This window comes from Hylaeus volcanicus, chromosome 8, assembly GCF_026283585.1.
Source record: "Hylaeus volcanicus isolate JK05 chromosome 8, UHH_iyHylVolc1.0_haploid, whole genome shotgun sequence".
NCBI classification, from domain to species: domain Eukaryota; kingdom Metazoa; phylum Arthropoda; class Insecta; order Hymenoptera; family Colletidae; genus Hylaeus; species Hylaeus volcanicus.
This window is the reverse complement of record NC_071983.1, coordinates 9,377,776-9,401,688: the sequence shown is the minus strand read 5'-3', so window position 1 is coordinate 9,401,688 and position 23,913 is coordinate 9,377,776. Positions and strand designations below refer to the sequence as shown.

Sequence of the window (23,913 nt, the reverse complement as noted above, 5' to 3'; positions counted from 1 at the left end):
TATTACACTTGCAAGTGTAAAATACATACACATACACACAAATGTATTTATACCAAGTTTGGTGCTGCGAAGGTTTAAATAAAATCGGATAGTTCTTTACACGAGCCCCATCATTTTTCAAGAACAAAAAAGTTCCTCAAACTTTCGAATGGTATTTAAATTAAAATATCAACCAAAAATACTACCCCATTTTACGTACTTGTTCATCAGTTTCGCAGTAGATCATCCACCGAACGTGGAGCACAATTTCGGGCTGCTCTCTAACTTATGGAAGGTGTAATTAGTTTTATCGCCTCGCAGGGATCCAGTTATTTCCACGATTCTCGGCGTTTTGGCAATGTCTCCCGTGGGAGGGGCAAAAAATTAAACCTCTTATCCAGCCAGTTCGTTGCAAAACCAGATTCCATGCGCGTATCATTATCGTCGCGATTGCAGCATCCACCCAGTTTGTTAATTTCGATTTTTTTTTTTGTCCACTCTGGAAACGAGCCACGAGCCGTCGTCTTTCGAGGGACATGAAATCGAAACTCAGGGTACAGTCGACCCAAGAAATCCAGAATTCTACCCAACAAGGGACAGTTTTTCCTTTGTACTTGCGATGGCGACGAGACAATTTTCGAAAAGAAACTTCTTAGACAGCCTAGATAGCTTTTATTTTGTCTCGAGGCTAGTTTGCCAGAAAACCGTGAAATTTAGTACAGACATTTTTCATACACGATGCACCAATGCCATTAAATACTCATAATTCTTATATAACATATGAGAGATAAAATTACGTTGAGAAATGAAATTTTATTTAAAAATGTCGACTACTAGGAGAGTGTAGAGGTAGGTTTCAAACAAGCACCGATTGTGGAACGACCAGTGCCAGTTTTTTTTCACGTAGCGAGCATGTAGTTCCAGCCTCGTCTGGAATTCGAGGGTGGACTGGAGTTCTTTGATCGTCCCATCAAGATGCAGGTCCTGTGTTACGAAATTATGCAAATTTTATGATCAATAATCAGTGCTCGGAAGGAGGTCACATTGTGCCTATAACACGGCCTGGCATGCATTACCATAATCTTAAACGCAGCTCTCTATTATGCCGCTTATTGCGAATAATCGCGTTAACTGCCACGTTGCTGCCGCTGCCTCGTCTCAGTTAACGCTTCCGGACATTTTGCAGCTGCACCCCGTTACCGTTAATCTTCCGAGAAACCAGCAACGCGAAGTGAATAAGCTTTCTCGATCTACCGGCCAAGAAAATGCAATTTCGTCAATTATCGCGTCCGACTAGAATTTCAATTACCCCCGTTACTCTCGCCTTTGAGACAGCATCGATCGAGCTCGCCGGATAAATTTGCGACAGGACCCTTGAAACAGAGCCACGGTGACCCTGGTTGAATTTTAATGCCGACAACAATGGCTGAAACGTGACCACGGTGTATCGCGAGAAGAAAACTCGCTGGAACGAGGAAGAGCTTTGTATTTCGCTAAAAAATTCATTTAACGCTGGAGCGGCGTAAACTATTCATTCGACGACATTGTCTCTCGCCCCGTGTGAAATTGTCATCTGGACACACAATTCCGAACGAATAGAAAAATAAACGTTTAATTCGTGGTGTTCGTTAAAAAAGTTACAATTCGTATCGTCCGAATAAATATATAATCAAATAAACGTCGATAAATTGCTACATGCCGTTCTTACTCGTCAGCTGTATTATTCGAATAAAATTCTCCCTGTCTCCGCGCGTAAGCCAAGCGTGTGGCACGGTGTTCCAGATATTTTTATTGCCAGGCAACACGTGATACTCGTATTGGTTCCTGTCCAACGCTTCGAGATTACAACGAAAAACGAAAACGTTGTTGTCCAATTTTTTTTTTTTTGTGTCTTTTTAGTCTGTCGAACAGTTACGGCCACGAGGGAGGGCACCGTTGTGTCGTGCATTTGAAAATTTCCGCGGTGCCGACGACGAGCACTCCGATAATCAGGAAATTAACATGCATGCGATTTCCCGGCGACAACGATAACGCCAGGCTTATAGAGAGCCGTGGACTCTACTTCCTCTCAGCGTTAAATTAAGGGATTAGACTCGAAAAACCGACTCCTTTCATTTTTAGTGGCAGTCAGAAATTTTGCATGATGCAGAATAATGTTACATTGCGAGAGTGATAATAATACTCTATAATAAAAGTAATACCGTGATGATTTCAGACGTGTTTACCTTTCCGAGACAACTATAAATAATAATAATACTGAATTTATTATACATATATTATACCTAGTATATTCTTCTGTAAACTTTATTTTTTATATAAAGATAAAATGTTAAAATTTGAAACTTCTGTTCTTTATTTCGAGTCCACGGAGGACCGAAGAAAAATTCTAGTTCATCCCCTTTCGAAAAATCATCTACAAACACACTTATGGTATCGCATTACCGCCCCGCCTCTCGATTACGAACTACAGAGCACCAAAAGAACAAAGGAGAAATAGCGAGAAGAGCAAGAACGCTCACGTTTTAATTTCAAACTTATATAAAATAAGAAAGTTCTGTCGTTCCCGAGATAGGCTCTCAACTTTAATTCAATCTTGCTCCAAAGGCCAATAAAAAGTTGGAGCATTCCTAACAGCATCCGTTCCTTGAGAAAGTATTAAAAATTATTCAAAACGAAGAGTCTATATTCGCGTCACTTAGTGCTAAAGGACTCACTCTTGTGTTTCGAGCTGCTCTTCCACAGACCTCTGAAGAACGACATCCTGGCTGCCCAGCGCAGCACGAGGCTCAGCAGATCCGAAATCTTTCAGCTGCGTATGGATCTCTCCTCGGCGCGGTCGATACGGATTTCCGCTCGATTCGTCGTCAGGGCTCTCCACTCGCGAGACGCGCCGCGATCCTCGATCCCGATGACATATATACCGTCCGACGGTTTTACGCGAGGCACCGTTACACGCGAGAGACGAGACCACGACCTCGTCCACGAGCTCTGCGGAGGGTCGAGTCAGCCGCTCATTTCGATTGGTCGATGGGGAAAGGTGGTCGTGGAAAAGCCGAGATCCTGGCAGGAGTGAGAGCTCGCGCGGAAACGTGCTGCCGGGAAGACAGTGCGCCGCGATGTGAGCGCGTCCGCACCGGAGTTTATTCCGCTCCCCTGTCGCGTACATGCGCATCCCCATCCCTGTTGCCGTCCCCGACCTCCCTTCCCGCTTCCCAGATTCCGGTTCCGCTTCCGAACCGGATCCCCGTCGAAAGGATAAAGATTATTTTCACGCATTCGCGGTTCGCGTTCCGTTATCGTTCGCTCCAATATTTCGTCTCCTTTTTTTTTCCCTTTTTATCCCCCAAAAACGCAGGACTTCCTGGTCCAGCGTAACGTTCGGGCGAAAGTGTACCAGCCAAGTGGCAGATTTCGTAAATTGAATATTAATATACTGGCCGTCGAAACATTTCCAAACGCCGTGTTTTGAATTTCTACCGTGATCGCTGTTTCATTGATTTTCGATAGGCGACCGGGTTCCCTCGCTTTCTCCGTTCCTCGGGCATTAGTGAATTAACGGCAACGCGACAGGCGTTGGGTCCTTTCCGGGCCCAGCAACCTGTTCCTTCGCCGTCGGTGTTGACAGGTAAGCCTGGGGCACCTGACTTCGCTTGGACGCATTGTTTAGTAGCTTGTTGGAATTATGTGTACTAGGCAAACTACGTGTCTGGTTGTTTGTATTCGAGGACTAGGCTTGTATTGAAATGTTAAAAGGATATTGAATTATTCGAGTGCTATTTGAATATTTTGACATAATATCCGAATATTCATAGTAGATACGTGTGTTAGGTGAGTATTTAAAATTTCAAAACTTTCTCATGCATTCATTATAAACTTATAAAATGGACGAATTTAGAAAGTTTCCGCAACTTTTTCATGCATTCATTATAAACTTAGATAATGAGTGAATATAGAAATTTTCGAAATTTTTTCATGCATCTGTTACAAAGTTTTGGAATACATCAATTTTGAAGTTTGAACAACTCGTAAAACCGATAACGAATACAGGTCAGATAAGAGCCATTCGTAACAAGATTTCGCGTATTTCACCTTTCAGAATGACTTGTCACACAAATGGATAGTGCCAGATATTGAAAACGATATGCAAACGAATGGACGAGGTTGTTCCGCATTAATACTCTATGAATATTGAAATCGCGGTTTCGTAACTGCCGTGAAATTCATTCAAAATATCCAAGTTTGATCTGGTCGAGGCGATAAATAAAGAGTGACCAATTACTAGACTTAATCAAATCCCTATTATTTATGTACAATTTTTAACTTTTGAAAATTGTACAAAAATAACGAAGCAAAGAAATGCAGCGAAATGACAAAAGTTCCAACTGAATGATATAAATGGTGACTTCATCTCCTTCTTGTTAACTTGTAATTCGATTACTCTATAATTAGGATCGCAAATAGTAAACAGCATTCTCACTTCACGAACCAGAGCAATAATAGCGATCTAAATGCGAGTCATAGTTTACCGAACCTAAATCTTCAGAATTACATACTGATCTCTCCCGTCTTTGAATTTAGTTTGATATACCCCCAAGTAGCTTTCATCGATCAATATTGATATACCAAAATTCAAATTTAGCAATTGCGCAGGAAACTGAAACGCGACGATATGCTCGCCTCCGCGCATTTAATTCCAATAGTTTATCACCGTGAATGAACTGTTATTATTATCGAGAATGCATTAATATCGTAAAGTAGCTAATTTGAGAACACTCCCTAGACGATTTTAACCAGAATACCGTAACGAAAAAATTGATGGACAATGTGTGCGCGTTTAATAGAGCAAAATCGTCGCGTTGCGACTCGTAATTTCATAGAAGATGCCCTTCCCGAAACTTCCTAAAGCCAAACTTCGTCCTCCTATCTACGTGGATGATAACGATCCCGGAAGTTCTAACGCAATTTTGCCCATCTCCCGTTGTTTCGCATTTTTGCGCCCCTTTATGCAGCAGGATTAAGCCCGAGATTAAAAAGGAGCTGAAAAATATCCGAGAGACGCGTTTTTAAACACCGCGAAAGAAGTAACGCCGTAAAACAAATTCTGATGCAACGGACGGGTCTCCCAGGGGCAGCTGCGTGGAAAAACAGCGGAAAAATTCAAGAAGCGACTACTCGATTATCTAAGGTCGTTGCGCCTTCGTTAGCATTTGATTGAGTCGAAACGACGACGGGTCCTGGCCGAATAGAATTTCCAACGTTTCCTCGACGAAACGACCGGTCGTTCCGAGGGTTACGAGGAAACGGGAACGTATTATATTTACTGACCGAAGGGACTCCAGACTCTTTCGGGTTACGTGAAAAAAATATACGATGTACCGCAAGCTGTTCAATTTTTTTTTCGCTTCCCCTCGTACATGCCGCACTTGCAAACGGGAAAGGTTTCGATGCAAAACTCCCAACGAAATACATCCTGTCTCACGGAAAGCTGTATTAGAGGATATGGAATAATTTTTCATGAATGAATAAATCAAGAATATCGGGTAAAAATTGTGTCGACGAAGCTTTGCTTGCGAGAAAATTAATTGACTCGGCGAACGTGTCTGTCCAGCACTGGCTGTATCTACTTGTGAAAATACGAATCAACGCAAGTGGAAGTAATCAGCAATGGGCAGACACGATAGCCAAGTCGTACTCGATCGCGGACGTGACTCAAGAATTTATGCTTGGATGGTATCCTATATTATCGGACATTATTTATATTTGCAACAAATATACTCGAGACGTTTGTATAAGGTTGAACTGGAGATTCTATAGAAATCATTTTACCTGAGATACCCGGTACAACAAACAATGAAATTTGTTCACTATTAGAAACAATTACTTTTTAAGGGTTATTAGAATTGATGATTCTTATGCATTATAAATTACCCTATGTCTATATCTATCAATGCAATATCGTGCGGAATACCCGGTACAACTCGGAATAATCGACACCGTCGTACGTTTCAAATCGTAGAATCGTGTAAAACGGGAAAGTTTGAAATTATATTCCCATCAAAGTTTCCAGAAGGCCGGGGTCGAAGGAGATACAGTAGAGGAAATACGGCTGAAACGGTCCGGCCTGTTCGCGAAGAAATTTACCGCGCCGTGGGGAGGAAACAATAGCGAGGGTGGAGTAAAACGGCTGTGTCGAAAGTATCGAATATCGATAAAGCAAAGATTCGAAAGAAGAAAGTTCGAAAGAAACAAAGAGATCGAGGCGAGATGATTGACAAGAGAAACCATCGGCATAATGTTTCTAGAGCAGACGGAGCGAGTTTTTGCACGCGCGACGAAAATCGGCATCTATAGCCCCGCTTTATTTCTTTCGACTTATCTCGATCGACGCCACGGCGCCGTCCTCTCGCCGTCGCTCGGGAAGCTCGACAATTTCTTTCAGATCCAAACTAAACTCAATCTCATTAATGCAATTCAACCCTACGATTTGATCTTGCTTAATAGTACTCGCTGCGCTTGCTTAATGAAATTGAATCAAACGAATGAAGTCGCGTCTGAATCGACATCTGAATTTAATACTGGATATTTTCGACGTAGCTGGTTAATTTATCTCCTTCCTCGATCTTTTTAGAATGAATTCTTACTATTACTAATTAAATGCATACGTTTACAATAGTAACTGAGTATTTTCACTGTAGTGAAAATATTAAATTTTTTTACTTACATAAATATGGCTATAACTGTACATCTATACACTATTTTTTAATAATGAATGTGTAAACTATTCGCATTGTAATATTCCATAAAAATTGATAAACACACAGAAAATCTAATTTGCACGTTTCTATATACAACTTTCTTAGTTAGTTCCAAACATTACACCGAGAATCGATATTTGTGACCCAAGAAAAACGTATCTCTCGTTAAAATAAATAAATAACAGAGCTACGAATTTTTCCAGAGGAAGAACATCTTTGGAATCAAAATAAAATCGTTTCGCCACTCCGTGGATATAAAAGTCAATTTCCAGAAGGACTGTGGAAAATAATCACGCACTTGAATTATTCGCAGACGGGAAACGAATAAAGTTCCATTCGCTTGGACTGTTGGAGCCGCTGAAGATTCCAGAGTGCTCGGCGATTCGTTGTAAAAACATTTTTAATTCGGAGTCACGGCTCCCACGGGGTGGTCGCCAAGATTCGTAGAACGTTATTCTTTCCGTGAGACAATGGGAATGAAAACGAAGCGGTCCAAGACGTTCCCTTGGATAATATTCTTGGTTGTCGAGAGGAACGAAATCGATCCGAACGGAGAGGTTCGAAGGAAGGTGGACGATTGCCGGAGGGAATGGAAATCTATTCCATATTTTATCCACTTCAAACGAATTGATTAATACAATACCTTAATTTAATCGCAACTTGTATGAGATAACGCGTAAGGAACGCCCGTACCATGTTTAAATTAATTCGCAACCCTTTGACGTTTGGTATTTGCCGTATCATCTATTTATTCCTTCTGGTCTCCCTATAATTATTTATCGTTGCGCCAAAGGATACTCAATTATGAAATAACGAAATTAATAATACCACTGGCACCGTAAACGAAATACAAAGCGAAGATCCCGAATTCTCCTTAGATTCCTTTATCCCTTAATCGATCCTTCGTCATCGGGACGAAAGGAAATTGTAGGGGCTGTCGGAAATAGTCAACGACGAAAGCTACCATTAAATATTCCTCGAACACTTCCCCGGAGTTACAGACCGCGAAAATTCATTCGAGGAGCCACGGATACTCATTTTTCCCGCGGTTTCGTCCCTGTTGTTTCGCCTCGATGGGCGGCAGCCCTCGTTCCGTTTCCCTCTCATTTTTCGAAACGGTCAAAAATAATGCCAATTTGCTCGCACTGTTCCCTCAGCTCACGCTCGATATCGACTGTTACCAGAACGCTTCGCGAGTTCCCATCGAGAGCGATTAAACATCGCTGTGTACAGTGCACACAACGTGTTCGACATTCGGTTTCGAACTTCTCTGGAACTTCACTTGAAAACAGTACTGTCTCGATGAGTTCGATTCCGGCCCAAAAGGCTGAGGCAACATCGCTGTTTATTACTATTACGGCTGCCCCGGCTTCTAATTAAACAGAACGATCCCGCGAGCGCGGTTTGCCGAAGCTTGCTTCGAATCGCTAACCATTGGTTAGCTCGGGACAATTGTTCTAATTGTCGTTAAAGCTCGATGCTCGAATGGCTGCCCGGTTGCCGTGCGCATTTTCGCGACGGAAAGGTCGATAAATTACTCTCGCTCGAACCTCGACTACGGCGAGATCGACGTCTCGATGTCACCGTAACCTGCTGACCATGGTAACGGTACAAACGAGTCTCGATCTTTCCTCGAAACTCGGCGAGATTTTACAAACGAGATACAGTAGAACATCCATTGAACAGTTCGATAGCTCGTATAGGGACGAAGCTGTTTAAACAATATTTTTGCAATACCTATTTGGTGGATAGGGATACATTACATTGAATTCCAATTACAACTTTATGTTACGATAAATGACATCGTATGATAGATCGATGAATTTGTGTAAACGAATGTTATCTTATTAGGGATAAGAATGTATAAGAAATTAATTTTGTTACACCTAACTCACCACTTCATTCGCAACAACATTCTCAACCCCATATAATTTGACCCTTATACTTTTTCATCCCCTCACAAAATACCGAACCATCCACCCTTGAACGAAACACCCCGTACGCTTGTATTAGAAGTTACAACTGTATCCATATTAAATAATCGCATTAACTAAATGTCCACAGCGAATATAAACAACACTTTAACCAACCTTTCCTCCGCAGGTCTCGGTTACCCCCGCCTCGGTCCCCAACGAACCCGGTTAACCGAGGTCCCACCGTAATCAGAATTTCTCCTAGGCAAAGATACGCGATCCCGTGAAAATTGATTTTTAAATCAGATCGTCACCGGTTGGTTTGCCCAGCGGCAACACGAGATGGTCAGACCCGATTTAATTTCACAGAGTGGCTCTCGTCGGGCGCGCCGGCACGAATCTACAGGTGACGCGATAAGCGTCAAAGCAATCTCGAGCATGAATCCCACGAAATTGCACCGAAATTGTCGGAGACGTTTCTCATCGGCGAGGTACGCGCGAGTTATGTCACCTATCGTGACGCGTGCGTGTTCGATTCGACGACGGAACAGTGCGGTAATGGGCGAAGATTTCCACAGGAGGGGGTTGACGGAACGCGAGAAATTTGGGAAATTGCCTGTCTGCGAGACGGATGGAACACGCCCTCCCTTTTGGTTCGCGACACCGAGAATCACGGCGCGAACGTGTCTCCTCGGAGGTACGTAATCCCCGGCTAAAACTAGTTTGCATCGCGGCAAGAAGCGTTGATACACCGGCCTCCTTTCCGTTGAATATTTATGGCGGTAGACTAAGACTTCCGATGCTACCCCCGATATCTATTCGGTTGTCGCCGAACACCCTGTCGCGTTTTCGTCAGGCCAGACCTCGAACTTGCTACTCGGGTCTTACTCTTCCATATTTATAAGCTGTTTTGCATCCTTGTTCGTCGAACAGGACATCGTCTTCGTCGCGGACAGAGGACGCAGGCATTACTCTTCGAGAATCTTCCGCGGTATTTTCGCTCGGCGCGGAAAATACCAAGGCTTTTTGTGTCTCCCTTTAACAAAGTTTCCAGCTCGTTTCGACAAATATAGCGTTGGCCCTGGTTGGCCTGATTTCGTTTCCATTGCTAATCGGGAACGACGGAGAAACGCTTTACTGGGGGGTGAAATGAAATTACCAGTACTCCCGGCGAACGGAGCAGCCGTGCTGTATTCTACAGGTGATACGATGTACGTATAATCTCGTTAGCATGTCGATCGGGAGTTTCTAGAGGATGCTGCGTCGGTCTGGATCCTTTGAAGAGATTCGATCGCGTCGAAGTTGGTCAGCAGAGTATGGAATGGCCTTTACGCGTCGGAAATCTGGCTACCACGGACGTTTGGCTCACCTCAGTCTGAGGTCCTCGGAGATGCCTGAAAGGGATTGACGAACGGGTGGAAAGATAGAGAGGTTCTTCATCGGAAAAGCTTCGAAGGATTCAAGATGGACCACGTTTTTTTTATACGCTTCCGGTCACGCGTCGAACCCGACTCGACGTCGCGTATCGTTTCAACCCTGCGTCGTGGTTGGAATTTATGACGCCAGGTCCGTGTTCTAGAAATCCCGAGTGTATTCCCTTACGATATTCCAACTGTGCCTGGTGATTCGGAGTGCTTTCATTCTATTTTTCTTTTCTTGAGTAGTGTTAAACAGAGGACGTGGACGTGTCACACTTTTACTAAGTACTTAGCGATTGACTGAAAATATTTAGACACGTGTGTATTTTGCATATTTTTGTCAAAAGGCGTATGCTTCACACGTTTCTATTATATCTATTTCACTGGATTTGGTTGGGATCGTTGGTCGTAGGCATAGGTTACGGTTACATTATTAACTTATCTTAATGATGTGATGTGATTTATTTACAATGGCAGTCCAAGGATTACTTTTTCTCTATAATCGTAAACTTCACTCGTAATCTGGCGTCGTAAATCAGTAGATTGCAAGCTTTCAGAGCTAACCATTTCGCCCACAGCTGACAGAATCTGTAACCGCAAAGGGTTAGTATTTTCTGGCGCGTAGTAATTCAATTGCAGGATACACTTCTCTTCCCTGTGGCGAGCGGCGTCAGGAGTAGAACGAATCGTTATTCGATGGGTGTATACTGAATTTCTCGAGAACAATGCGTCGGAGTAGACTCGTGGAAACATATGCAGGAGCAGTCGTGCGGCGGTATTGGAGTTGTCGTTCGAACGAAAGCGTATAAGCGTCGCGGAATTGAAGAAGAACGACGTCCCGCGTGACCGGGGCTCCCGACGTCCCTTTTTTCTCTCAGTTCCGCCGTCTCGTCTCTCCGTTGCGGTTCTTTTCTTTTACGCCTGTGTTGGTTCCACACTGTCGATGCGAACATTTTTCTCCTTTTACGCCGACTGTCCGAGCCTCTTCACCTTTCTCCCATTCTTCTCGTTCCACTCCCCTTTTCTCTTCGTCGTCGTTCCCTACCCTCTCGCCCCGATCCGGTTGCCCGTTCGTTTTGCTCCCTTTCAGTTTTGTTTCGGTTATCCTCGGGTCGGAGCCTCCGCAGGTCCTGCGGCACAGGAGAACTGGAGGACCTGCGCGAGCGGAAAAAGTCTTTGTCGCTGTACCACGAATCCGAATCTCTTTAACTATCCATCCGTCTTGTCCATCGAGCGATAATAACTCTTTTGTCGAGAACCAGCCGCGTCGAAACGACGATATCCCGACGAATGGACGTCGGCGGTTGGGTTATTTCGCGACAAATCGGACACTTTCCTTTAGTAATATAAACGAGAAGTAGAATATACAGTTAAGTGCATTAAAAAACTGGGTACTGATCTCACATAAAGAGAACCTGATCGCTTCAGTTACAGACGATAATCTTTACATTGTTTCTTTCGATAGCTTCTATAAATAATCGCCTCTAGAACCTCTCTACGCTTACCAAAATTCGACTGTATCCACGTCTCAACAAGAACCAGAGCGTTCCTCGAAAGAGAAAATATCGAAACCCGAAATAGCTGTTTACTGTATTGTCTGACTCGCGACTGCTGCGCGTATTTCGCATCGTTAGATATCACGTACAGCTGGTCCTCGGGATTCGTTCGAACGTATTCGATATTCTCCCTCGCGAATCGCTGTTCTCTCGGCGTGGAGATAATTGCAGCAATCTGGACCGAAAACGAGACGAAACTCGACGTTCGTTCTCCGTAGGACGGCAACACCTGCGTCCACTTGCCGCGAGGAGACGACAGCTGGAAACTAGCGGGAGATACGCGGTCCGCGTCGAAATTGAAACGCCGAGACGTTCTTTCGTCGCACGAAACAGTCGCGTCGGTTTCGCGAAAGCGCGAGCGGGTTTGTTTTTGCGCTCCATCGAAGAATTCTTTCGTTCTGACCGTGACCAAAGTCGCTGGCTACGAACGTCGACCGACTTTCAAGAATTAGAAAGAAAGAGGATGGTTGTAGGAATGATTACCGTTGGGAAAAGATGAGTAACTGAATATCTGAATATCTGAGAATAACTGAAGGTGGAGAAAGTAATGCTTTATTTGATTTTTGTCTCGATTAGAGAAGACAGAGAAAAGTTTTTTGCAACATTTTCATATTAAATTGTGTTCTCATTAAGATTAATTTCAAGGCAATTTTATCCAAGTTGGTTTTCGTAGCAGAATCAAGGTCCTGAAGAAACCCTACGGCTACCGCCAACTTACGATCCATATGTTCTCGACATTTGACTTCATCGATATGCTTACCATCCGCACGGGTTGGAAAGTAAAAAAGCCGGGCCGCAGGTGGATACATCGAGAGCCCAGCTCCGGCTGATGCAAGTTCGATGCAGTCTCTCGCGATGGAAAGGCACGCGAAAGAATTCAGGGTTGAAAGTGTGTAAGTATAACGAGTCGTCGTGTCTTGTCTGGAAGGCCGATTACAGCGGCGCTGAAAAGGTGGGGAAGAAGCGAGAGACTGTCAAGATGAACGGAGAGAGTTAGCCGTCAAGGAGGGAGTAATTGGGCTGAACGCGAGTACGACCTCGGCTGATGCAAGAACCGAGTCTCTAGCCAGCGTTTCCTTTTCGGAAATACGTCTCGGAAGGAAGTCAGGAAAATTGTTATCGTTCGAGACACACACGCGCCGCGCTCAACTTTCGACGACGACCAATGCTCCTCTCCAATTAATCGCGTCTCTGCTTCGATGACTCCCTTGCTCCCGCTCGGTCGCTAATTACCATTGAAGTACGAGCTCGAACCGCAGCGACGCTGAGTCGTCAAGTTTATTGCGCGGCCACGCGCCGACGTCTCGTCGAGACGGCCCCGATAAAGGGTACTGGAGAAAAAGCACCTGTCTTTCTTGCCGCAAAATGTCGAAATTGGCGCCTTGTCGCGCTCACCCGTCACGGAGAACAACAGTTCTTTCCAGATTTATAGACGATACACCGAGATACAACTACGTGGCTAATAAGTTTGTCTTTAGTTTTTAGAAGCAATTGTTGAGAAGCACAGGAGAGTTTAATTTGGTTTTATTTGATTTCTCTTTGTATCGTATAAAGTAGAATATATGTATGTATATATAGCAAATAAAAGTGATTTATAAAAGTGAATGAGAGGTCTGTTATATGTATATCTTTATAACCTCGATACAAAATATGTAAGGTTTCACTGTACGAAATAAATTGATGACTGGTATCGTCTTCGTCTAATGGGAGAATAGTATAAAATTTCTGCTACGCATGCATCGGCATAATGGTCACTCTATACGCTTGAGAGGATTGAAAGTTGTATTAGAAATTCTCTTGGTCAATTTCCGTGAATAATTTCCGACTGATCCTCAAGTATAGAATCCTCAAATAAGGAACCTTGGAATAGAGGACTACGAGACCATCAAGCAGAAACATCCTAAAATAAATAGCCAAGCGGAGAACGTCGATTATAGAACCCTCGACTAGAAGATCCTCAAATTTCGATTCCCATGTGGTATAATACGTCCCTGAATAAATTTTGCTTGATTAACAAATAAACCACACGCGTTTTTACAATATTAACTTATTATTCGAGCAGTGCATAACGGTGGAGGAGCAACGAATGGCAATTCCGCTCCGCAAATCCTCTTGCCGCAGCCATCGGTGGTCCGGGTCAAAAAAGTCCCGTTGGGATAGCGATACAGACCGAGCAAATTAAATTTCCCGAAGCTCTCGGTAGGGCATTTTCACGATTCTCCTGTAACTCGGTGACGGAGTGTTCGGAACGAGTAATCGACTGTCGAACGAACGCAACCGAAACGAAGAAAGGTTGAACGAGGATTGGTTGACGAGCGACGATTGATTCGAATATTCGTTTGATCCACGAATAGCACGATTTACTCTTAATGATTCATTTAATTTATTCCGAACGTTGTGTACAAAATTATTAACAACAACTTCCTTCACATATTAATAACAGTCACAGTTCGGAACAAGTATTCATTTGAGACATTAATCGTGAGAAATTTTTCTATTGTAATTCCTAATTGTAATTTTCTAATTTTGATAATAGTTAGTATTAGTTATTAACAATAATTATTTCAACAATCATGGGGAATATGATATTGCTGTGATATTAATGTTTCACGAATTATTTTCTCGATGGATTCAACTAGCCTTCGAATTGGGCGTCACGGGGTTGTTGTTTGCCTTTGCCCCACTCTTCTTCGACAGCGAGTCGCGACCCTCGACACAGGTACACGAGGGGTGCGTCTCATTCTTTGACGATCCTTCGGTCGGTATGGATCTCGCGATCGCGCGTCCGCGTCTCGCGTCCCTCCTATTTTTGCGTAGTGTAGTTTCCCTTAACTATCGTAGCTTGGTATTGGTTGTGGGTAGCTTAGTTTGGTTTGGTTAGTTTTAAGGCATGTACCTAAGTTAGTTTTAAGGCATGCGTGTACGAGTGTCTGTCCTCTACCAAACAATTATTAATCATTTGTTCAATTCTTTTGCTTGTTCGTAGATCCATATTGGACTCGCAACATCGTTCAGCACTTCGGTCACTATTACTTCATGTGATAAGTGAAGTGACCCACTGTGTAACTGGACAGAAAGGTCGGTCGCCGTCCTCCTGGTGGATCTGTATTCGAGAGGAAGACAATCGGCTCCTCCGGATCAGTCCTCTACTCTCTGTATCCCGTCTCGTGTAGTCCAGGCTCCCGGCGCAGTGCAGTAAGTCCAAAGCGCAGTGAGACGGATGCAAGTCGGGTCTGTCGTGACTCTCAGTTGGGTGCAGGGTGTGGAGGACTGGTTCGGAGGCGTCGGTCGTCTTCCTCTCGAGACCAGATCCATCAAGAGGAAACGGGACTGACTCAGTAAGTCCGTTACATGGTCGCGTCGCGTCGCGATCTCAATTTAACTTCACCCTCTTAGTTCGAATAATTGTTTGGCAGAGTCAGACACAGACTTTAGAAATCGAAGGGAATTTTGTTTTCCTTTGATTTTCATAGTTACGTACTTAGCATTAAGCTCGTTGGCTCTATGTAGAGTATGCAGAGTATGTATACTCTATGTAGAGGGAGATCGAAGGAAGTTTGATTCCTTCTATCTCCGGGTCTCCAGTCGCAGCAACCTCCACGTGGTGAGACCTGGTAATCAGTATCATTCGTGACGAACCATCTTTCGTCGCGAGTAATAGCGAGCTAATGGCTGCGAACTTATAAAGTGTAAAGTGCAAAGTTTAAAATGTAAATATAATGAAACGGAGGGTCTAGCTAATTCTAACTGCTACAATTCCAGAAAATATCGTGAAAGTCTAGAAATTCTAGCGTTTGCCAAACGTGTTTTTATCCTGTTTCAAGAATTAATTGCAATAAACATAAATTATACTTTGCACCACCTTTTTTACCTGCTAATTTTTATCACGATTGTATTCGAGTCAGCCAAAATGGCAGCGCAAAGCCCCGATTTCGAGGAAAACTCCTTCACGTAACAACATTTTCGATCTGCATTTTCGCTGCGAAGGCAGTAAAACCTCTTACAGCGGGGTTCGACGAAAGTTACGGTTACCCTTTTGTTTCACGGCAGAATCTCTCTCTCCCGACGTGGATCACGAAAAGCCACGAAAGAGTCGTAAATCTCGCGGAAGACCACGAACGCATTCTTCCGTGCGAGACGTGGAAAACGCGAGCCGGGGCGGGAAGTGAAAAGCCAGAGAAAGGAAGAAACCGCGCATGGAAATCATGTAATTTCTCAGGGGAATATCGGTGTGGTCGGCGGGGTATTTTCCTTTTTCTGATTCTCAGCCACGCCTCGATCATTTCCCGAATACGATTATTCGTAGCTCCGCGAGCAGCCAGTCACCGTGAGCATTCGCAATTTTGGACCTCGATCAAGAGTCGAACCAGGAGGCTTAAACAAAGGTGTATGCATTACTTTCAACGATACTGTCAGAGATTTTGCATCATTTCTTAATAGAAGCTTTTTAAGTGGACCACACTTAAATTTCGAGGTGACTTCATCCATAATGATATTTGCCATTATGAAAGAGAACTTACTTTGTCCTTCTTCTGTTTCTTGAATGAATCCTGAGTTTATACCTCCCTCGAAATCTTTTTCTAACTACGAAGTAAACAAAATTTGCCTGAACACATGAATATTGTTGTACGCAACATTGTCTTCACTTTTACTTAAGAATTGCTATCACGCCGCCGACAAAACGCACACCGCGATTATCGTATATTATATAAACCATGCATGGTTCGAGTGTAATAAATAAATTTTAAAAGGGGTGGTCCTTTGAACGGCGCAACTAGAACGAGCCGACCTTCTCACTCGCGCTCTTTGCGATTCCATCCTGTTCCAGGATAAAATTTGCATAATTGACATTCCTCGCACTTGCCGCCGGCCCCCATGGATTCGATATCGGGCGGACTACAGGTCATTCTCCGTATTTATTTTCCGAACGAATTTCAATTTACATCACGTAGACGCCGCGGCGCCCCGTGGCAAGAGTGGATACCCGCTTTGAGAAATCGACTTTAATCCGAACATAATATCCGTTACAGTTGTCGCCGACAGTAAAAAATAAGTGTCATCCTCCGAGATCGCGTACAGGCTGCTCCTAAGGACAGCATTTCTCATCTCCGAACAAACGTTGCGCAGAAAATCATCCTCGAGACGCACGTATTACTTTTGCTTATATCCTAAAATAATATCAAAACTGGCAGTGGCTGCTTAGTTCAGACTTAGATTTATTGCGATGGAAGTCACGTTTAGAACTTCAAAAATTTGCAATTTAACTTGATGAAATTTAAACTTAATTTAAACTTGACAAATAAATATTTTTACTTGCACCATATTTATAAACGATTGAATGCAAAGGCACAGGATTAATTTCTACATCAAATAAATCTACAAAGGTTTCGCTTACAAGTTGCATTGAAAAGTATTTATTTGCAAAAATAACTCTGAACAAGTCGACTATTACAACATACGACAACTCTATTTCACCCTATTTGTCAACTAGATTCGACCTCGTGGTCTGTCGTTACTTTAGGACCAGCTTGTATATCCGGAGGGTGTGTTAGCGACGTATCACCCAGGGAAAACAACTATAGCGGTCGCAGACAGTCAGCGCCCTTAAAATTCCGGCCACGGAATCATGCCTGGTCCGTTCATTCCCACGTCGTATCTCGGAAACGAGGTCGAGCATCCGGCGCTTCGTTCGTCTTCCAGCATTCGGATTGGCAATCATCGATCAAGATTGTTCGTGCCCTTCGCGTCATTTTAGTGTCAAGAGCGTCGAGCGAGGGATCGCCAACGTCGAAGCCCCGGCGCATCCCTGCTACCCTAATTTTCGTCGAAAGTCCAAACCTTCCTCGACTCTCGAGAGAAATAACTTTAAGACGGATGCGTCGGATTCGTCGGAGAATAATTCCACGGGAACTCGTTGGATCTTGAACGAAAACGGAGCGAAGGCACGCCTCGATTTGTAACCGTGTCGGGTGTCTCCTTCTTCTCGCGTTTGCGAAGACGTATTAGGATCATTTTGTCAGCGTTGAACCTTACATACCTCAGCGAAGCGCGACGGTGTCGGGGGCAATAATTTCGCGAGACTCCGACAACATTCGTCGCTCGTAATTTTAATCAATTTTCGGCGATGGCTACAGTTATCCTCAAAATGACGACGAAGTAGTTCTTCTGTTCTTTGAATTCTCGACGACTTGCGGCTGAACGATTAACCCAGGTCGTGTTGCTTCGCTGGGAAATTTAATTATGAATATAACATCGGTATGCCCCGAGCGCGAGTAGTATCAGTTTCTCCGGACACAATAGAAGGATTAATTACGTCAACATCCTTAAGAGGGTACACAACTCTTGTTTTGCGTTTACGGATATCTTATTGGAACGACTAGATTTAAATTAGAAGTTGAAAAAGTAGAGCAAGAAGTACTACTCCGATTGACTTTAAATTTTACACCGCTAGCTTTATTATTAGCAAGTACTAGGCGTCAGATCAGAGATCAGTGATCTAGATACGTGTTCAAATCCTATTCGCTATCGCGCAAACTTATATTTTCTATAGTGCCATACCTTTTTCATAGCTTCTAGAGTACCCCACTTCCCTTAAATGACGTCGAATCTTTGTCTTTTCGCGACTGCTTCTCCATCGCGCTACTTGAACCGATTCCAGCGGTACACGTGCACGACGACGTCTCCAGAGAGGTTAAAGTTACATACACTGTAGAGAGTTAATCGGGAAACATCTTCGCCGCTGCCATAGTTGGAAACGAGGTTGAAAAGCATGCGACGCGCGTAAGATCTGCGTTAAAATATTGTTGCGAACATGTCCCGGCACTCCCGGCTTCTCTCTGCTCGCTGAACAGAGTTAAGAGCGAACGTATGCGAGCCAGGAACTCGCGAAAGAACAGAGACAGTCGTAACATCTCGAAATTAAGCGCAACGAAGGCGAGGACGTAGGACGTAACCGTGTCGTTCCGTGCTCGAGCGTTTCCAGCGACCCAGAAACTACAGACGCGTCCCGTAAAATTAGGCGTTTGGGAAACAGCGAAGTTCCACCCGCGAAGAACGAACAAACAAGATTCGATAATGCGCCGACAATGTTTCGGTTCATTCGCCTTCGCGCGTCGCGATTTAGGAATGACTTTGATAAATTTATGTCGCGAACAATGAAGAGTAGTCAACCGCCCCGAAAAGTTATCAAGGTCAGGCGGTAGAGATGCGTACACTTCCGTTGTACACGTTTGAATTTGGTAATCCAGTTTTGAATTAGAAATTTCCAGACTGGAGAGGATGGTATTCTTCGTGTACTTTCGAGACGTGTCCTACGTTTCAGAAAGATTGAGTTATGATTTACAGTCAGTCCCATAAATATTCGTACACTCTATGTCTATTGAAGAAAGTTTAAATTAAATGTTAAGGTTTAATGTTTTCAAATAAAATTTTCATTATAAAAATATGGTTGACTTTAACAAAATGGGGTACCCTCCGATCGGGCTAATTTTTTTATCTTTCCAAGCACGTTGACTTGCGACCCTAGGTCCCCTTATTCATTGGTACGCCCTTCGATCTTGTTTGGATGGACCCACATCAATTGACTTTTGGTAGATTGGGTCCAATTGCTGGTGTATGAATTTACAGAATGCTTCGATGTCGAATTAGTTGACTCGCTCGCGACACCGCTGGAGACATACTCGAATCTTCCAAACGCGTCTTTTGAACAGCCTAAAAAATCTATCCATTGTATACATTTTTTGTATAAATTTCTAACATGGTCCTGTTAAAAATATCAATAATGTTCTTACGCGCTGTGCGACGGTTCAAGATATTCCGTCTTCGCGGTCTCTGAGTGTGCATCTCGCGTTAACGTCTCGTTCCCTGATGGATGAGTTTCCACGCGGTGGATTTGAATGCGTTTCTCCGTTATTCACAAATGTATTTTCTCGCGGAGTTGTCATGTCATACGTAGGTGCTAGAGGAAACTTCTGTTTTCCCTTGTATTATTCCAGGATTTCTGAACATCGCGAGAAGCTGTCCCAATTTCGCGTATCCAATTCGGTTGCTGAAGCGCGGCAAATACCGATTGTGCAAAGAAGATAAATGAACATCCGCGGGCGCGAGAGTCTCGGAAGCACTCGTCTGCTTAATCATGTCGTAATAAAGCGAGAACTATCAGGTTCTTCACCGCTACTTCTCTCGGCGCGCGTCTCGCCCCGATTCTCGCTCTGGAAACACGATCGGGGAGGAAATTAGACGGCGGGCGAGGAACTTAAACGCGGTACAAGAGATGGATCGATGGAAAGCCATGCTCGATTTACTTTTCGGCTCTTCTCCACGGTGCGAAATCTACCTTCCCTTCTCCCGTTTCGCCCCAACGGCGCGAAGAATTGGCACCGCCACGCGCCGATCCAATTTCTTTCTCTTCAAAAGCCGGAGCCAGGGGCGTTCGTTCATGCATTTTCAACTCGACACCGCGAACGTGTCGGCGTTAAATTAAATTCGCTTTCCCCCAACGCGGAAACCGCCCTGCGATATCCGGCGTCGCGACACCGGAACGCATCCCCCTCTCGACGCCCTCGGCTTTCCAAAAAGAAGTCGGTCTCGTAATTGTCGTAGCGTTACTTATTCGAGGCTGTAAATTTAGCAAACCAAAGATCTGTTTCTTAAAATTTGACACGAATGGAAATATGTACGTTTCGAGAAATGGAGCAAAACAAAATTAATTTGTATAAGAATTTTGTAGGGTTACGCTCCCTTAACCTGTTCTCAGATGTAGGGAAAGATACCCAGAACAATCCCAGAGGGTAGCAAGAAACTCCACCCTTCCGTTTACGAGATGTAAATTCTTAAAATTGTTAGGGGTGGGGTTAAGTGCTACAAGCTACTTGCACTTTGAAGATTCCTATTCTTTGTTTCAATAGCTCCGTATTTCTATTCCTTTTTTTGCGTGGCTACTCAAGGAGGCGATTAACATATTTTTATCGACTGACTTCCTTCTCGGAATTTGGACGCGACATTCGGTGAAAACTAGAGACCAAGGCCGCCGGTGTAAAATCACGGTAAGGAACTGGTTCTGAAACGCGACTCTTTATATTCTGAACTTGACACCGCGCGATCGGAAAACCATCGGCGGTCCGGCGACGCTTGGATATTGCGCGTTCGACCCGGTCGACGATCGAAACCGAGCAAAGATCAATCTGATCGCGGTCGTCCGGCGCATACGAATCATAGAAATAAATTGCATAACGCCGTGACACCGATACAAAGTGCACGATCGTGCAACGCTTTGAACTCTCAAAATAAACAATTATCGGGGGAGAAGAGCGGCGCGACGCGTAAATATAGAAACGATACGGGAGGAATGCGCGTGTTCACTCACTGCGTCGTAGAAGAGCGATCTATTCCATCGATACTCCAAATCTGTGGCGCCAAAAAATCCAATGATATCCGTTAAATTTATCAATCGTTTAAAATGAAATTAATAAACCACCAACTGAAATAATCAGTACTTATACTTGGGTGGAGGAAATGAGGCTTAATAATTGATACAAATTAATTGAAAATTAAAGAAGATTGCAAGAAAAAGGTATCGAGAAAACTGAGATTTCATTCAATTTTATTTGTTGGTAAAATAAAAGAGAACCTCTCATCACATTTTTATGCAATGCTCACACACCAGAAGAATGAAATTAGGGACGCGCGTGAATCACGCACGTTATAGAAAGACAATAAATTGAGGTTGTACAATAAAATATAACTCCAAGAGTAAGACTCTTCAACACTAAGGAAATAAACAAATTCACTTCGAATGTGAAGCAGTAGTAAAAATAAATCTGGATATTATTCAGGAATTTTAGTGAGGCTAAAAAATTGAATACTACTACAAATGTTAGATTATCTAATTTTTTTTAATAGTCTCGAGACAAAATTCTAACGCTATAGAAATTTTCATGAGTTTTAGTCTGGCAGCCGACGCGTTGAAAGAGTGCATCACCAACTCCATTCGTTCTTCTCGTGGGTGAGCGGTACCTCCAAGCTCGAACATGTTTGAAGTTTCGCGAACGAACAGAGGTTAAAATTAGCGCAGGATCAAGTGTGATCGTTGGCGACGCTTATCCGCGTATATTGGCCTATCCTCCGCGTTAATTCGCGTTACATACGGTGTCCCGATTTAACGGAACCGTCTCGTAAAGAGTCCGTTAAGCGTAATCCCCGACGTTCGCCCAACTGAAAGCTCCCGCGTTTAAGTCGAAGAAAAATACTCGAGTAAATTCCACCGTTGGAAATGTTTGTTCTGGGAGAAATATGGAGAAAGTCGTATAATTCGGCGGTGGGAAAAAAGCCCTCGGTGGGGATATATAAATTTGAGAGTATCCGAAGCGTAGGTTGGCCGCTCGCTTTATCTCGGATAGCCACGCCTCTGGGATGAAGGATAAAGGGCTAACGATACTTGGAGCTTCGGCTGTTGGCCCTCTTTTTCACGGTGGACGAAGAGAATCGGTGGAAATGATCGTGGAAATTACCGCTTCGATCGCTCGCCTAGATATTCTTGCGCCTGCAGCTGACTTTGTTCGTTCACTGGGCCAAAACAATGCTCCCGAATCTCGCTTGAAAGATGGAAGAATGTTTCTTAATTATTCATCGTAAAAGCATTTTACAATTTAACAGTTACGGTAGATATTATCGAGATTACTTTTCGACAATCTTGAAACCTTAGTTAATTGCCTTAGTAATTCGAGCAAGTTATTGGAAATCGATAGGTTCATTTGGTATTTTCATCCATTCTGATTTATCCAGGTCAATTAAAACTTTGGTTTCCATAAGAATACATCTAAGTATGTGTTGGAGTGTACGACAGACAAAAATCAATCGACACCTGATATGCAGGAAGCGTGAGAGGATCTCATGGTCCCTGTGACTGGATGGAAAATCCAGTCAGTTGTTTGGAAGATTTCGTATATCACGGACGTTACTTCCTCCTGTGATAATATATAATAAATAGCATTAGATTTAAATTCCACTGCGTTGAACTATTATTTTGCAATCCATTTCCAAGAGTATGTTTATTCTTCTGGAATAAATTTGGTTCAACTAAAATTAATCGAATGGCTGGTAATAGAAGGGACAAAATCGTGTATTATTTCTTTCTAATCGATCGTCGCCGAAATGAGAAATAATCGACACTCAGAGGAATGTGAAAACGTTGCGTCAGATGGTCCCGAACCTGCCTTGAAAATTGTATACAGCGAGAATTGGCGCTCCCGTTCGGAAAGCTCTTGGCGCCAAATAATCGACGTAGAAAACAGCGCGCATTCGTCACGAGTGAAAGGAAGTCGGATCCAGAGCTGGATAAAGGTATAATTATGAAACGCGATCTACGCCGTTGGGAGAAATGCGATATATCTCTCGGGAAAGGATCGAGAGACGCGAAACGGACTAATCCGAAACGCTGCACGTCGTTTAACGTAATTTAATGGACTCGCGCGCATTCCCGACAACTTAAATCACGCGTACCGCCAGATATAAGACGAACGATAAGAGCTTAATCGACGCGGTCGTATCACTTTGTACTGCTTCGGGATGAGAGGTCGTCGACGAAATCGATAAGTCGATAAACTAATACTGGTAGCGTGAGTGATTTGCAAAATCTTTTTCCTTACGCGGTCTCTTCTGAACTATTGTTAACGCTAAACCTATTGACGTTCATATGTGACTATTTTTGTTGCTTGGAACGAATGATTAGTTTCAAAGACACTATTTTCAATTAAATACACAAATATTTTACATTGAATTAAATTGAATAATGAAACATTTTCATATAATTCATATATTGCATATAAGAACTGTATACAAAAGTTTGTAAAGTGTCATTTAACCGGTCGTGGCAGGTTTAATGTCAGCAACACAGAAGGATACATTTTTTCGTATACTCTGTTATCGATGTTTCAAACAAATTAGTATTCTCTTTACTTTCACAAATTACCAACACCACATCTCGAATACATACTAAAGCAAATCATCGGCACAGTCGATTCGTGGCGTACAGTAGCGTCTCGTCAATTGAAACCATCAATTATTTATCAATACGCGGAACACGTGTCGAGCATTTTTCGTCGGTTCAATGCCGTACAGTACACAATTGGACGAAGTTCAGCCAGTCTAGCCTCGAGACGAAGAAACAGAAACAGTGACAGGGATGACTCCTGACCACGAATCCGATTAACAAATGTTATCGGTACACAAAACGTTTCCTCCACGTTTCGAAATTCTCGTTGCGAATGGAAGGTTGAAAGAACCAATACGGTCC

General features: G+C 43.4%; 1 protein-coding gene across 2 annotated transcripts in view; it reads right to left on the bottom strand.

The window, feature by feature from the left end:
* LOC128880978 (low density lipoprotein receptor adapter protein 1-B-like) overlaps positions 1-23,913 on the bottom strand; it is a 59,796-nt gene that overhangs the window by 34,518 nt on the left and 1,365 nt on the right. Inside the window, exon 1 of one of the 2 annotated variants that reach the window (XM_054131598.1) lies at positions 2,694-3,124. The exons of the other annotated variant lie outside the window; for it this stretch is intronic. Coding sequence (XP_053987573.1) covers positions 2,694-2,739 — 46 coding nt within the window. The 5' untranslated portion in view covers positions 2,740-3,124. Of the gene's footprint in view, positions 1-2,693; positions 3,125-23,913 lie in introns of those variants that run through there. 2 annotated transcript variants of the gene reach the window in all.